We start from the raw sequence: 16,314 nt of genomic DNA on the forward strand, positions 1-16,314 counted from the left end.
ATTGAAATAAAACTCCTTTATAAAAAATATGCTATAATATTCACCTATAATCTTAAAAAAGTAGCACAACTTAGAATTTTAAGCAAAAACTTTCAAAAATTCATTATTAGGTATTTTAGTATTTTTTACTTATTTACACCAATAAAATTAAAAGAGAAAATTCTCTGTTTGAAATTTTCTATTAGTTCAAATTTAAAATATTATTTTCTAAAAGAAGTAGTTACAAATTTCCTTACAGCATAGGAAAATTAAGACACAATAACACGCCGAACAAATACTAACACTAAACCGCAAATGCGGTTTTGCAGCTGAGGATGGTGGTTCGGTAAAACCATCGAAACTAGTCCTGTGAAAATTTTGAAAATATAACGCTGATTTTTATTGTTTGACTTCTGAATTAGCATAGGAAAAGCTAAAAAAATAGCCATGCCTGAAAGCATGCAACAGCTTTATAATTATTTGGAACTTTAATTATTCTTGATAAATATGCTAAATTTTTAAAAATCAATCTCAGTTTCAAAAATAAAAATATATAAATATTCTAATTTCTGAAATGAGGCGCTACAACCAAATTTTTCTTCACAATTATACACACACTGCAATAGTCAACCATTGTAAGTTTCTGCAAGTCGTCCCTACTCCTCCGAATGTCGTTAAGGAGACAGCCGGGAATGCATCAGAAGAGGGAGAAAAGCCGTTTGGGTTGGTCTATTTCTAATAAGGTCCATGGCCGCCAGTTTGCGACGTCACAATCTGGTGATTGGGCTTCTGTTAAAAAAGGTGTTGCTAATGCTGCCAGTCATTTCAGTAATGTAAACAAAATTGCTTTTTTTATTCTGTGGAAGTGAAATTTGATTTGGAAAAATATGTTATGTCGCTGGAAGAAAGAAAAGAAAAGATTTAAAAAGACTTAGCAGATTGCAGTCGGTGCTTTCGTTATTTTATTTCGAAAGGAACCGCAGAACAAAAAAAAATTGCTTTAATCAAAATGTTCAAAATGCAATTCTAAGTATCACAACATATTGTTGCACAAAGATAAGAAAAAGTTTAATAAGAAATACACTAAGAATAATTTTAACGCCGCAATCGCAAAAATTTCTTCTTAATATTTTAATTTGAATCAAGAAGCTAAAAGCGAACTTATCGATGACTTGCCGATTAATTAAACTTATTTGCGATGGTAAATTAATTGATGCAGTATTAGATACAGGTACAAATCAACTGTTGTTAAGGCTGATATTGTACCAGAAAGATACCGTACACCACATGGAATTCTCACGCCAAATTTCGGACAATCTTTAACGGCTCTTCTAATTATTTAACTTATACCGAAGTATTCTGAAGATGGTAAAGATGGTAAATTTAAGTCACCGATTTTTATGACATGTATAATGGTTGATATGTTACGCAATCATTTACTTTTGTCGTTAAGTTCTTTTAATGAGTTAAATGGAGATAATAAACGTAAGTTTAATTTGAATGGAAAAGCGTAAACACTACTAATGATGGCCTGATTGAAATGCCTTTTTATGAAACTGAAAAGTTTGACGAAATATTTATCTATGATAAGCAAAACCTTATTAATGAAAAATATAATTAAACTGTTACGAAAATAATAGAACGCTGTGCTCTGCTACACTATGATTCTAAAGGTAGCACGAGACAAGATCATCGTGTTTCGGATTCAGAACTGTTTCGAGTTCAACAAAAGAACGAAGCGTCTTTAAAAACATACCTGGCAAGATGCTAAGAACGAAAGTAATAATTTTATTGTTATTGATTAATTTTTGTATCATAAAGATCCGATTTTAGGAGAAAGCGTTCACCAGTTAGTTGTTACTAAGAAAGAATAAAACAAATTTTAAACTTTGGTCACTCTAGTTTATGGTGAAGTCACCTCAGTACCAATAAGATTGCCAAACGTTTCAGATATTCCTTCTATTGGCCTGAAATCAAGAAAAATGTGAATGCATATAGTAATTCTTTTACTTCTTGTCAAATTCGAGCTAAAAAGTATTCATTTCATGAAGTTCCTATTACGCTAGTGGCACGTCATAACGAACCATTCAAAATAATTAATGTGTATATCTTAGAACTAGTGGAACCAAGATATCGAGGTTACAAATATGTTCTGTGTGCTGCTGACCAATGTACTTGTTGTACAATGTAAGCAGTAGCACTGAAGAATCTTAATGCAAAATCAACATGTAATTCGTTATTGCAGATCTTTTCACGCACTGCAATTCCTCAGGTTGTTGCATTAGACCAAAAAAAGTAGCTTTACTTCTTGGTTGACTCAAAATTTTTTTAAAAGGATCGAATCTTCTCCAAGGTTTTCGACTCCTTACTATTCAAGGTTCAAACGGCCTTGTAGAAAACTTTAATGTTGTGATACATCACATTATCACAAAGTATTCGCAAGATTGGGAGAAACACCTACCTAATTAGGGTTTACCAAGAAGTCCGACATACTAAATAACGGCTACCACCAAGCATGCATCTGTACAGACAGCCAATCTTCACTCCTGGCAATTCAAAACTTAAGCCACAATTGCCCAATTATCTCCGAAATCCAAAAGCTACTCTCTGTAAACCACCAGCAACGCATTCACCTCACCTGGGTCAAGGCGCATGCTGGTCTAGTTAGAAACGAGGCAGCAGGCACCCTAGCCAAAGAAGCCGCCATCAGTTCTGAAGTTCAGCAAATCCGTATCCGTGCACCACCATCGCATCTAAAGAGGCTTCTCAAAGAAGACCTACTCAAAATATGGCAAGAGGAATGGAACGCGTGTGACACCGGATGGCGGACTTACAATCTCCTACCCAAAGTCTCTCTATCACGCCTCATAGCTATACCCCAACTCACCCAGTTCATAACGGGACATGGCCCCTATCCAGCGTATTATTATAGGCACAACATCTCCACTACAGATGCTTGCGTGTGCGGCCAACTTGGATCACCAGAACACTATATCTACTCTTGCCCACTCACAGCAGACAACCACATTAAGCATCCCACTCCTCCTACAGACGCCTTTCAACGGTTCATTAGTAAAAACAAACCTGCAATCAATAAAATCTGTAAGGTCATTGACCAGCTCGCCGCTATGGGCCAAGATATATGCGACGCTGCATAATCCCACAACGTCCGCCACTAACAGAAGTCAACATGAACATCACCCTGTGCTGCTAACATGTCACCGCGCTCGGCATGCTCATACACTCAGCAATCTATGCGCTCCACAAATATATATTCGCCAGACCTCTACGTGTCCCCCATATCAATGTCCAGCAATCACATGTTATTCCCATCTTATGGCCCCTCGTCTGTAAACACACCCCACAACGTACAGTATATGTGATCAATGAGGCCAAATATGTACCTGACATGTGGTATATGTGTATTATTATTTTTTAAGTGTGTTTTATTTGTCATAAGTCTTCAGTGTTAATCAAGTGTATCCCTCTCCCCCCCTTTTTTTTCCTCTGCGTGTGTGTTTTCTGTACATTTTCATGTTTTTGTGTTTTCTGTACATTTTCATGTTTTTGTGTTTTCATACATTTAGTACCTAGCTCTGAACCCCTCACCTGTAAATCCGTCCCACAAGTCTCACACCTGTAATTATATAATTAGTCAAGCAATGTTAATAAGTCGCCCCTGTTTGGCCTGTAAACTCCTGCACCCTTAATAAGCTCCCGGTGTGGACTCTTGAGGCCACAGGGAGTTGTTGCCATTAGATAGTGGAAGGGCGAGGGACACATGCTTGTATATCTCTGGTAGCCACCAGGCGTCCCCGTCTTCCGTCACCTACCTACCTACCTACCAAGAAGTCCCTAATGCTACGACTGTTAGTCTATTCTAGAAGCTTTATGGAAGACGTCCTAATGGCCCAATGACTAAGTTGAAAATGCCATGAACTGATGAAACCCCTATTCCTCACGGACAACTAAGTTTAGTGATATTTTATCTGAACAATATGAAGTTAGAAAAATCTGCGAATACGCAGGTATTACAGCTGTTGGCAAGCAATAAGTTTATGCATTCTATCATACTGAGAAGAATGTATAACCTTCGGTCATAAAGAATACAAACCATCATAAAGATTTTAAAGAAAGCGACAGAGTTATTGTCTTAATCCTTGATAGTGAGAAAACAAAGTCTATGCATGATAGACTGGACATGCTGCTATTATCAAAAAGCATACTAATTATAGTTACATAGTGAAAATGCCTGACTACACTTCGGAGATCGTTCACGCAAACAAGATACCAGAGTTCAAGGCCGCTTTGAATAATGTCGGTGTGATATATAATAGACATTGACTTCGGAGAAAGAACTCGTGGAAATCTTAAGAAAGCATGCTAATCTAAGATTTGGTATTCCAAACACTGCCAATATTGGAGAATATAAGATCAAAATAAACAGTGTACCAAACAAGCAGAAGCCGTGCCGGATACCCGAAGTTCTCAAAACTTAAGCTGATTGACAAATATACTGGTGGACAAAATTAAAATAGAAAACATTTTCCCACATTTCTCCAAAAATATCACTCAAAACCTGGACAGTTGGTTGTCATACAATGTTACTGTGGCGCTGGTGTTGCTGAGATGAGTTTACATATTCCTGTGAGAGTCGCTACGCCAGTGGGAGGTATAAAAGTCCGCGTCCAACTGCTCAGCTCATTCCGCTCTGCAACACAGTAGTGATTGTTATTGTCTTTCTTGAATATCTTGTTGTTCTTTGTCGTTTATTAGCTTGAGGCAGAGCAGTCCCAAGCTCGGGTAGCAAGGGAACTAGATGTAACACCAAGTGTCATGTCTAATTTGTGGAATCAGTTTAAAAACAGTGGGACAACGTCCAGAAGACCAGGACAAGGTCATCCGAGATCCACAATGACTAATGATGACCGGTATTTGGTACTTTCACCCAAGCGCCAGAGGACGTCTACAGCCATACAACTGTCTCTTAACCTCGCTACTGCCAAAGGAACATCAGTTTCAAGTAAGACTATTGCAAAAGGCTCAATCAGACAGTACTCTATGCTAGAAAGGCAGCTAATTTTCATCCCAGTCACTCCCTCCCACAAAAGAGGGCTTTTACAATGGTGCATACAACACCAATACTGGACACAGCTTCAATGGGGTAATGCTGTCTTCACGGATGAGTCTAGATTCAGTCTTCAACCTGATTTCTCGGCGATTATTGATATGGAGGAAACCTGGGACCTGACACCATCCCAGCAATATCATTGAAAGGAACCAATATGGTGGTGGAGGAGTGATGGTCAGGGTAGGAATTATGCAAGATCCACATTGCTCCACGTGTTTGACACTGTTTCCGTGAATGCCCAGAGAGACAGGAGATCCTAGAGCCCTATGTGCGAATTTTCAGAGGTGCTTTTTGCCCTGAGTTCATTTTTATGGACCACATAGGGCCCACGTGGTTGATGATTATCTGGAAAGCAAACATATTCACCGTATGGATTTGTCAGCTAAATCTCCCGACCTTAATTTATCGAACATGCTTGGTATGCTCCTGGGAGGGCTATTTCAATACTCCAACCCTCACCCAGAACCATTCAGGAGTTAAAAACTGTTGCGGTGAAGAAGTGGGTGCGACTTCTACAAGCACTCTTGAACTCTCTTGTTAACCCTTTAACTGCTTAAGACGTGTTTAAACGTTTTCAGAGTTTCCTTTAAAAATGCTTTAGACGTCTTTACACGAATTTAAAATCGCTCGAAAAATGTTTAAGACGTGTATACACGAAGCCCAAATTTTGCCAAGATTCCTTAAGACGTGTTTAGACGATGCGCTCTGGTGTTCTTTCCCCTACCTTTCTGCAGGCGGTTGTCAGTTGACACAAAGCCCTTACTGGGGTGTGAAGTCTCTTTGAAAAGAGCACTTTACGAGTCCTGAGAGTGAAATATCATTGTCAGACAACAGGTATGTATTATCTGTGTGGCGACTAAAAGTTTGCGAATGAAGATAAATTGCTTTACAACTGTTTGCCTTGTGGTACTTTATACAAATGAAAGTCAAACAGGATCAGACGTTGTTATAGTACATTGTCGAATTTTAGTAGAAACAGGAAAAAATAAGAATTGTAACCGAAGACGCCCTTTTTAATAAATCATATGTTATACAATCAAATATTTTATTTTTGTATTAAAAGTTGATTACAATTTCTGATTCGTCAGGGAAAAATATATAATGTAGCAACCAGCTTTCTTGTTTGCACTCGTATTTCAAATGCGCGTTATTATAATAGTATATTCTTCTTTTTACATTCCGAAATGTTAAAACTGTGCTTTCAGCATGCCTGAGTTTTGTACTCGTATGTGTGGCTCTGTGTTCCGTAGAAATGGTGAACTGACATATAAAAATTTTATGAATGTTGAAAGGAAGGTATTCTACTCGAAAACTTCAATTAAATGGAATAAATCAATACACCGAAGGAATTTCTAGAAATATTTGCTATAAAAATTTTGTTATTAAGATTTTAAATCCACAATGTTTTAAAATACAAGGAAAAAATACGTATTCCTTGAAACTTTTTTGGAAAGAAATCTATCGGTACAAAATCGCTTAAAATTAACTGAGTGTAACTTAAGTAAAACAGTTAGTGTATGGAAGGGTTAGATATATTCCGCAAAAAAAATACAGTCAGAAGAACAATTACCTAAAGAATTAAATTAATTACATTAAATAATTTAAAATAAATTAACATCTCTCCAAATGTCAATGCTAACAGCAATAGCACGAATGAATTATTCTTTTAAGTTCCGAACTTAATTCATTTGTCGGTATGCAATGATTTTGTCTTTGCGATTACTTTTCATATAGATACTACAAAAGGCCGCCAACAACATAGCAGTAAAATCGTTGAATACTAATAGTTTGAAGCGGGTTCAAATCCTGGCGAATGGATTGCCTGCATACCAGTTTTCGCGAATTTTTGCTGCCCATGTTTAATGTGAATATGAGCCAATTTCAGTTAGCTTTTCATGATGACGTGCATTGACTACGAGTCCTCGCTCGGGTTGTGTTTGGTTTGGCTTGTTAGATTATAAAGCACGCGAAGGCGATCTGCCTAAGGGGAAGTATGCTTTCGTGACAGGTTTTCTAAAGGAACCAATCTCGTACTACATAGAGTTAAAACCATAAAAATGCCCATGCAATCAGCCTGTTCACGGGGCTTTGAATGCAGGTCAAACTACCAGTATGTTAAGAGATAGCCCTCGTATAGTTTGCCATAAGCTAAATAAAATAATTAAACATTCTTGAAATCGCTTCACATTACTGAAATGGTAATAACTTCATATTATACTATGAAAAGTGGTAACTTTTTCCTCTAATATGAAATTTTGAGCTTTTCCTTTATCGGACAGCCCACCAGCGGCTGAGCGGAGTTTAACGGAATAACTGGTGGTTCTGTCCGGGGTTCGAATCAAGGCAAACGGGCTGGCTGCGAGGATGTTTTCTTAGTTTTCCATATGTATAACATGTATTCAAGCCAATTTCCGTTAGGCAGTCTTCCAACGAAAAGTGCATGCGCCAAAGTTGGCCCCCGTTGAATGAAATATGGGTTTTATTTTTTCTTTGTTTTTTTATAACAATGTTCTTGTTTTCAGAATCTGAATTATCAATAAAATATTCTTAATAATGTGCAATTCTATTTTGTTTTTTGTTTAGTGAAAAATTAATTTAAGCGACAAATTTCTTATTAGAAAAATTTTCGATTGTCGAAACGAGCTGCTGTCAAAAGCGCATCTTCTCGTTGCTGCATATATTTATTTAAAGTAAACTGCTTGGCGCGTGTGCTTTTATAATTGAAAAGATCCAGAGAATTTTCAACAGGGAAATAAAGTTATTAATTTTATTGAAGTTTGTGGATTCTTTGTGTTTTGAGGTAAAAGTCAAACCATCAGATATGTGATAACCTTAAAATAAGGGTATATATAATCAGGATTTTGCGGCCAGACTTTCCCAGCGAAATATATTACAAAAATTTATCTATGTAGAATTAATGTATATTCCGTTTAGTATTTGAATTTATCAGTATTATTTATTATACATCAGTTTATCAGTGTAAGTTATATTGAGATTTAGTTGTGTTCAATATAAGAATTTTCTTTTGTTTATATAAATCCGATTCGTTTAATAATATTATATTTATTAAATTCTATTTATTAGGTTTCCAAATCTATGAAACCCAATCAATGGTCTCCCGGCTAAGATTTCTGATTACCGCTAGTTCGATTCATATTCGAACTCAAACAAACGAACTGGTTGCATGGTTGGGTTTTGTGAATTTCCCTATGTGTAACATGAACATGAGTACGTTTTACTTAGAAAGTCGTCCATGGAGACATCCATTTCCTTTCGGCTGATAGATCTCATTTCCTACGCCATACTCAAATAATCTAAATTTTTTTCAAAAAGACTAACAGATGCATATAACACATTAAAATTAAGTAAATGCATATAACAAAACTGAAGTAAATGTATATAAGGAAAAAAAATGAGTTAAAAACCAATTTTTAATCATTTTTAATACAGTAGTTTTTAAATTGCTTTGTTTTCAAATTTTCTTTCTTTTCTATGTATGTACTAATATACAGTTTATATGTGCGAAAGTGTGCTTGATCAGCATATCCATATATATTAATTAAATTAATCTGATTTCAAAATGCATGCATTAACGCGCTATTCTCGTAACTTGAAAAACACTGCACGTAAAGTATTGTCTGAGAAAAATATTTATAAAGAAAATTAAATTTCTTCTCCTTACTCGGTGCTGTGTAAAACAATTTAAATAAGCTTATTAATTTTTTTCTTTATTAAAATCAAATTAGTTTCTTTTTCATCTACATATGAAAAATACCAAAATCTTGTTGTCAGACTGGAAATTCTTAAAAATATAAAACTCGTTTTTTTCGAACAAAAGTTTCTGGGAAATTTCTCTAGGTCAACAGGTAGTAACAGGACCGTTGAATGCTTTGTTTGAAAAACCGGATAAAGTGGATGATTTCACCCCCAAAATTTTTCTTTAACAAAGCACAGCGGTCCCAATGGCTTCTGAGAAGCGTTCGTATTTGAATAGCTAGAAGCTTGAGTTGGAAGACTTATTGTTCCCGAAGCAATCAGTCAGACAGCAATAAAATTTGTTATACATATTTCTCTCTCTGTGAGTTCTTGAAATCCTAGAATGGGTGAAAGTTTATTTTGTTTTACATATATAAGGAAACTGCATGTAAAGCAAAATAATTCCAGGCACCCATTGTATGTTAATCATTGTACGTACCCTCAACTCTTCGGTTGGATATTAAGAAAAGAAATTCTTATACTGCTTTTGTATTAGTTGCATAGTGAAAGATATGAAAAAATTAGCTTCATATGAAAAGTTTTTCTCTGGTGAACGAATACAGCTGAAAACATTTTTCTGTCTTCCGTATATCCACAAAACAACTTGAAATAATACTGTACTCTTTTGTGTTGCATTACATTTTTATATTACTTCGTGGTAAATTTTTCGATTTTGCTTTGAGTATATTATATTTATGAATACATGCCTGCAATTAATACTAAGAATACTATTGATAAAATTCGTGATATAATTAATAATGAAAATACTGTTTAAGCTAAAATCCAATTTGATTCTTTTCTTTTTTTTTTCATTATAGTAACATGAGCCAAACAGTTTTCGTTAGAAATATACAATTATGCTAACTTAACACATCAGATAGAAAATATTTTATCGTCATCATCGGCTATGATAAAAGGTTTTTACGCTTAAGATTTTGGATTATGATAAAGCACACAGGACCTATTTGTCCTAAGGGAAAGGAAGTCTTCGTGGTGGATTTTTTTTGAGGGAAACAAACTGTTAATTCACAATTGCACTTCTGAAAAACTCCTAAACCTTCCATGCAGCCGCTAGAATTTACCGGTGCTCAGCTATCTTACCACTTGGAGACTAGTTGGCTTTCTGAACTTACGCAATATCTATCTGAATTTGGATATTTGCATAAAAAAAAAAGCAAAATAAATTGGCACATTGTAAATAGTATATTTTACTGAAAACAAACTTTCTTCGACGAAGAAAAATTAATTGTAAGGAGTAAGATGGAAGCATTTAATTTAACAGCGCTGATCGTATGTTTTTGAATAGGAAATTATTTTGTTCGTGTTATCGTAAAACGGAAAATATGCACAGATTATATTTTACAGTTTTTAAGAAGTCACGGGTTACTGTTTTAAGAGATCACCTTGGTAGGTAATTTTCTAAATAAAATTGGCTTGAATTCACGTTACGCATGGGGAAAATCATAAAGACACCAAGCAGCTAAACTGTTCGGTTGCCACAACAAACTACCAACATCCAGCAATCTTATTCACTCAACTATAGTGAATTTAAATTACTGTTTGTACATTATTAGTAGTATTACGAGTAAAATAACGAAAATATTTATTCTAATAAAAATTTTTGTTTAAATATCCTCCCTAGTAAGGTATTTCCTTTGGTTGGAGATTTGGTGTCAATAATTAATACTATGTTCAAACAAGGCATTTATTTAGAGCATAATGTTTTCAAAAATGTATGCTGGGATCCCTAGAAAAAAAATATCGCCGAAAAATATATCTCCGAAAAAATATTTAATTATTCATATTCTTATGATTAATTATTAAATAACTAATAACTGTTATAATTATTAAATGCAATGCTTATTTATACTTTACAAAATGTACAGCAACACTCTTTCTTTACAAAAATATCATACTGAATAAATTATATTGTAAGCTAATGAGTAACAACATTGCTTTCTTTAATTAAGATACAATAACACGCCGAGCAAATATTAATTTGGAAGCCAAACAACAAAAATCAGCGCTATATTTTCAAATTTTCACAATCTAATTTTCATTATATCTTATCTCGTTCATTTACGCTTTTGCAGCTGAGGATGATGGTTCGGTAAAACCATCGATGAAAATTTGAAAATATAACGCTGATTTTTGTTGCTTGACTTCAAAATTAATTGCTTTGTTTGTTATTAATATGTCCCATCTTTCCTATTTCAGATAATATTTACGAGTGTTTCTTGGATAGGAAAGCAAGAATTTTAAAATTAAGTCAATAAATTTATGATAAACAGAAAAGTTTCAGGTTATAATTCCCTTACTGAATATCTTGAATGTATATAAAAAAGTAAAATGCAAATTTAATATTAATATTACCACCTTTAAATAACACCCAAATGTTCCGTTTATTACTCTTAAAACTACGCAATGATTAGAGCAAAAAGAAATTATTTAAAAGAAATTATTATTTGCATGCTGTTGAAGAATATAGGAAAATGTTGAAAGTTTTAAATATTTTTAATTAACGACAAAAATACAGACAGAAAATCGTAAATAATACGAAATGTTTCAGCAATATCTCAGAAGGAATAAAAGAGATATTTCTCGGAATAGAATTTAGTGATAGCAGTTTAATCAATCTGCATTGAAATTCAGGTTATAACATTGACATACAAATTTAGGTTACTTAGGTTAAAAATGCGTATTAATTAAAAATTTAACCAGGTAAATTTTTAAATCAATTTATTTGAAAATAAGATTGTTTTAGGGAAGTAAACTTTTAAGTTTCGCAACTGTACCCTGCGGCATTGAGACGGTCATCGCGGAGATTCTAGTCTTTTGCAAGTCTTTTGACAGCTGACATCTACGGGACAATATCTAGTAATCAATCTCACTTAGCGGAATCGTTGAAGTAAAATTCTGGGAGGGATGGGAAATAACAAAAGAACTGCCTGACAATTTTCAGAGGTTTAGGGTTATTTTCGCGACATTTTATGGGAAGTTCGGTCCAAAACTAGCGACAGTTTTAAAGGGATTTGCAGAAAATCGCTCGACAGGCTAAGGGCATGGCTATTCATTATGCATGCTGTATATCTATCACAGGTGACCACACACCAAACCTATCACATTTTCACTGCCATCTTTCAAACTCAAGTTTGGGCCACATTCGACTTTTCGCCATAACTCATGCTAATGAATGGCATTTCCAATGTTATTTGTATTTATCATTCTAATGCAATAAACTATATCCATACCTAATTTCATTTATTTCTATCCATTATTTCTCGAGATTATTTGGGAAGTGTTCTATTTCTTAATTTTGTCATCCAATGCAGATGAGCTATTATAGTCAGAACTAATTGTTGAATCTGAAAGTGAGTATAAGTAATCAATTAAGACAATTATAATTTTAAAATTCTTTTTGAAAAAAATGTCCAACGTCTTTTTGAATGTTCAATGAAAATTGTTTTAGAAGTCTCTTGATGAAAATAGTTCAACCAGGTAAATGTTTAAAGTTCACTAAAAGTCTTTCAAAGTAAATATTCAGGTTTTCCATAAAGTAAATATTCACTAAAAATCTGTCAAATTTCTGTTGCTGAACACATTTCCATTATAGTATATATTGAATTACGAACTTTGATATATTTTCATATTCAGGAAAATGTAATTTTCAAGTTATTTTCATATTCATTAAAGTATATTTTTCAAGTTATTTTCATATTCAGTAAAATATAATTTTTATATTTAATTAAACTGATATTCAATGAAATGAAACTTTTATATTCAGTGAAATATAATACTCAATTTTACAATTAATTAAATAAGTTTTTCTTACTGAGGATACACATACTTAACAAAAATTCAATGTAAAAATATAATAATATGATGCAATACTAAATAATACACTAACACTTTGACGATTAGTTTAGCATATATATATATATATATATAAACAAATTTAAATTTTAACAAACATGTATATACGTAAAAAGCAAATTTAAAGTTAAAATAATTAAAATATTTTGCAAACATATAACAGATTTAATTTTCGAACTAATCTACAGCATCATTTAAATTCAGATAGCATAAGTGAATCAAGTGCAAAAGCTAACCATGAAAATAAATTCACCAATTTAGCAAATTAAAATTAATATTAAAATTAATCTAAAAAAATTTTTTTAAATGCATAAGTGAATGACTGTTGAGCAGGCAGGAGACAGACTTATCAAGGGGAAGTTACCTCCAAACCTAACTCTCCAATCATTCAATTCGTGTTTCGTCATTCACGCAGGAAAGGGTAAAAGTCAAAACCAAAAGTAAAGAGTGAAGAATGTCCAAAAATAAATACCAATAAAGTGGTACCTTTAGAAATTAGCAATTAAAAATTAAAGTTCTAAAAGGAAAAGACCAATGAAGGTTTTTGAGAAATAAGCAATATTCATTAACTAAGCACTGAGTAGCTAAATAAAAGGCTGACCACATCCCCCCCTGAAACTATGAAAACCCTTAGATTGAGAACCGCTTATACATACACATACATAAATACATACATATATATATATATGAAAAGAACAGCATTAATAATAGTAAGATAATAAAGACATACATTTTGAATGTTTAAAATAACATGAAGAAAACAGTGTAAGTGTTCAAATAATAGTACTAGAAATTAACAGAAGATCCCATAGCCGCCCACAGAGAGATGATTTCTATCTGAACTTTGTTCATAGTAAACTTTTCAACTCTTTAATTTTACGATTATTAATAACAATTGCGTTTAGAATGCGCAGCAACAGACATAAACCTCTTTATATTGCATTTAAATTCGTGAGAAATTTATAACTAAGTATATCAATACATTCATCAAACAGATTAAAAAGTTAATGATTTACTTGATAACATCACCAGTATTTTCTTGAATGAAGCTCAGGCAGCGGTTTTTTAGTGTATCAATTTTGCGCTCAGTGGCTATTTGAAGAAGGGAACAGACAGTGGACTTAGACAGTTCTATTTCTTCTAAATGAGATTCACACCGGTCAATTAATGGTTGAATTTCGAATTTTTTAGCTGCTAAAAGAGTTTCGATAACTAAAGGTTCATTATCGAAATACATGTCGTCTGTGTACAGAAACCTAAAAATATAAAAGGCAAATGTTTAAAATGGCTAGGGAAAATGTACAGTAAAAGCAAATAATGGTACCAAATTTTATTTTTTTTAAAACTTTATTAACCACTTGCGCTAAAAAGACGTGCCACGTACGTCGAGATGCTTTTGTCTCGATCCGCGAGCGAAGTGAACACCACGTCGATAGGCATTTATCGCAAAAATGAAAATAACGTGGTGCTCAGGTCGCCTAACAACGAGATCGTTTATTTCTCGAGTTACAGCTCTGGATTGCACTCGCAGATGCAGAGGCGTAAATGAGACACTTTACCGCTCGTTATATTGTAGCGCGCGGCACCGCACCGTGAAGTTTAGTCGTAGCGCAAGTGGTTAAGAAAAAGAGGAAAATTAACAGGAAGAATTAGCTTGATATATGGAAAACCGTTAGAATCACTTCGAAATTTTTTACCATACATTCTTTTTTGGCTGCTGGTAAGAACGTAAAATATAGAACATAACAGAAAACAAAATTACACATAGAGAACATTCGAAAATGTTCTGGGACAAAGCGAAAGTACACTACCGACATTGAAAATGGAACACCAAAAAAAGTGGCCTAAAATTATGTCAATTTCAAGGCACACGCACGTCACCAAGTTATGCGCAGCTCTCGAGTGCACGTTGAAGAAGATACAAAGGGAGGGAACCTGCAGAATGTTCGATTTTCGTGCCGTTATTTCTGCTTGGACAATCATCGTAGAAAATTTGTTCTTGTCTCAGAGGACGCGTGTAATAGCATAGAATGCCAGGCTGTCGTCAACGGAGAAATTTTCAACAGACAGACGATTTTATGAAGGGCATGGTGTTTGGACTGAGAAGGGCATGTTTTTCCAAACGACAAATCTCAGCTGACACACACCTGGACGCGTCCATAGTGCCCCGGCTGTAGCGACGATGACTGGAACAGGGAAATGTGACAGGTTCGAGGGGTGCCGTACAGCCAGAGAGAGTGAAGTCAGCAGCTGTGGATCGACGAGTCCGCCGACGAGCAGTAGCGTACCATCAAGCCACGGCTACCTCCATTCTGCAGCAGTGTTCAAGACAGCCTAGATATTCCCATATCGACCAGAACCATTTGCCATCGATTGGTGGCTAGTGGCCTGTATTCGTGATGTCCGTTAATAAGACTGCCACTGACCTCACATCATGGAAGCCAACGCCTGCAATGGTGTGTGGCTCGAGTGATGTGGACCACAGGGTCGTGTTCTCAGATGAGTCACACTTCTGTTTTTCCCATGATAGTCGCCGTGTACAGGCGTCTATGTGGAGACAAGCCCAATCCGGCAGGATTTTTGGGACGCACAACAAAGCGGCATCATAGATTTAGGCGCAATTGCGTACAATTCCAGGTCATAGTTCTAGTTCGTATTCAGGGCACTATGACGGCCCAACGAGCGTGGATGATGTGCTGCGGTCGGTGACACTCCCGTACATTCAGGGAGTGTGAAATACCCTTTATCAGCAGGATAACTCCCGCCCATACACTGCTCGCATCAGCCAACGTGCTCTGCAAGGTGTGCAGATGCTTCTCTGGCTACCGTTTTCTGCGGATCTCTTACCAGTCGAACACATTTGGGATGTGACAGGACGTCATTTGCAGACGTCCATTGCCGCGTTCAAAAGGCGAACTGTGGCAAATGGTTGATAGGGAATACAGAGCCATTCTTCAGGATACCATCAGTAGTCTAAGTCCGTACCTAGACGTTTTGCTTCGTGTATCACCATCTAGTGTGGTTCTACAAGCTACTGAGCCATTTCTTACAGCGTAGTGCTCATTAGTGCGTATCATAGTAAGTATACTGACATCAGTTCTTACAGTGCAGTGCCCATTAGTGCGTGTTATAGTGAAGGTTTCTAATTGTGTTGTGCCTTCTATTTTGGATTACCTAATTAAACAAATAAAATACAGAGAAGATAAACGACCAAGGATTTTCCCGCTGAAAGAGCAATTCACATAGCAGTGTGACGTAGGAGTGCGAATTAGGAACATAACACTTAAAAATTTGGAAAATTCCGCCAAATTGTACGTTTTCTACAATTTTTCTCGCTAATTCTTTGGATTTCGGTTTTCTCAGCTGAAACGAGAAATTAACGTAGTAGCGTGATCTAATTAGTGACATAGTGATAGTGTTGTGCATATACCAGTGTTATACAGTGTGTATATGCACTCAGCGCTACTAGTGCTAAATAAGTGTTATTGTATTAATTATATTTTATAGAGAACAAAGAAGCGCAAAAGAAGCCCTGCACCCAAGGTAGGATTGTTTTAATTATTCGGTCAACAAAA

At 35.0% G+C, this 16,314-nt stretch overlaps 1 protein-coding gene across 5 annotated transcripts in view; it reads right to left on the minus strand.

Annotated features, from left to right (window-relative positions):
• LOC118204323 (BTB/POZ domain-containing protein 6-like) overlaps window positions 1-16,314 on the minus strand; it is a 60,273-nt gene that overhangs the window by 13,309 nt on the left and 30,650 nt on the right. For 4 of the 5 annotated variants that reach the window (XM_085825441.1, XM_085825437.1, XM_085825439.1 and 1 more), the window contains exon 4: window positions 13,756-13,995. In XM_085825441.1, the coding sequence (XP_085681567.1) occupies window positions 13,756-13,995 (240 nt within the window). The remainder of the gene's footprint in view (window positions 1-13,755; window positions 13,996-16,314) is intronic. The other variant, XM_085825438.1, reaches the window with a different exon arrangement.

This window comes from Stegodyphus dumicola, chromosome 10, assembly GCF_044657685.1.
Source record: "Stegodyphus dumicola isolate Sdum_Otavi_A_Nest chromosome 10, ASM4465768v1".
In the NCBI taxonomy this organism is placed as follows: domain Eukaryota; kingdom Metazoa; phylum Arthropoda; class Arachnida; order Araneae; family Eresidae; genus Stegodyphus; species Stegodyphus dumicola.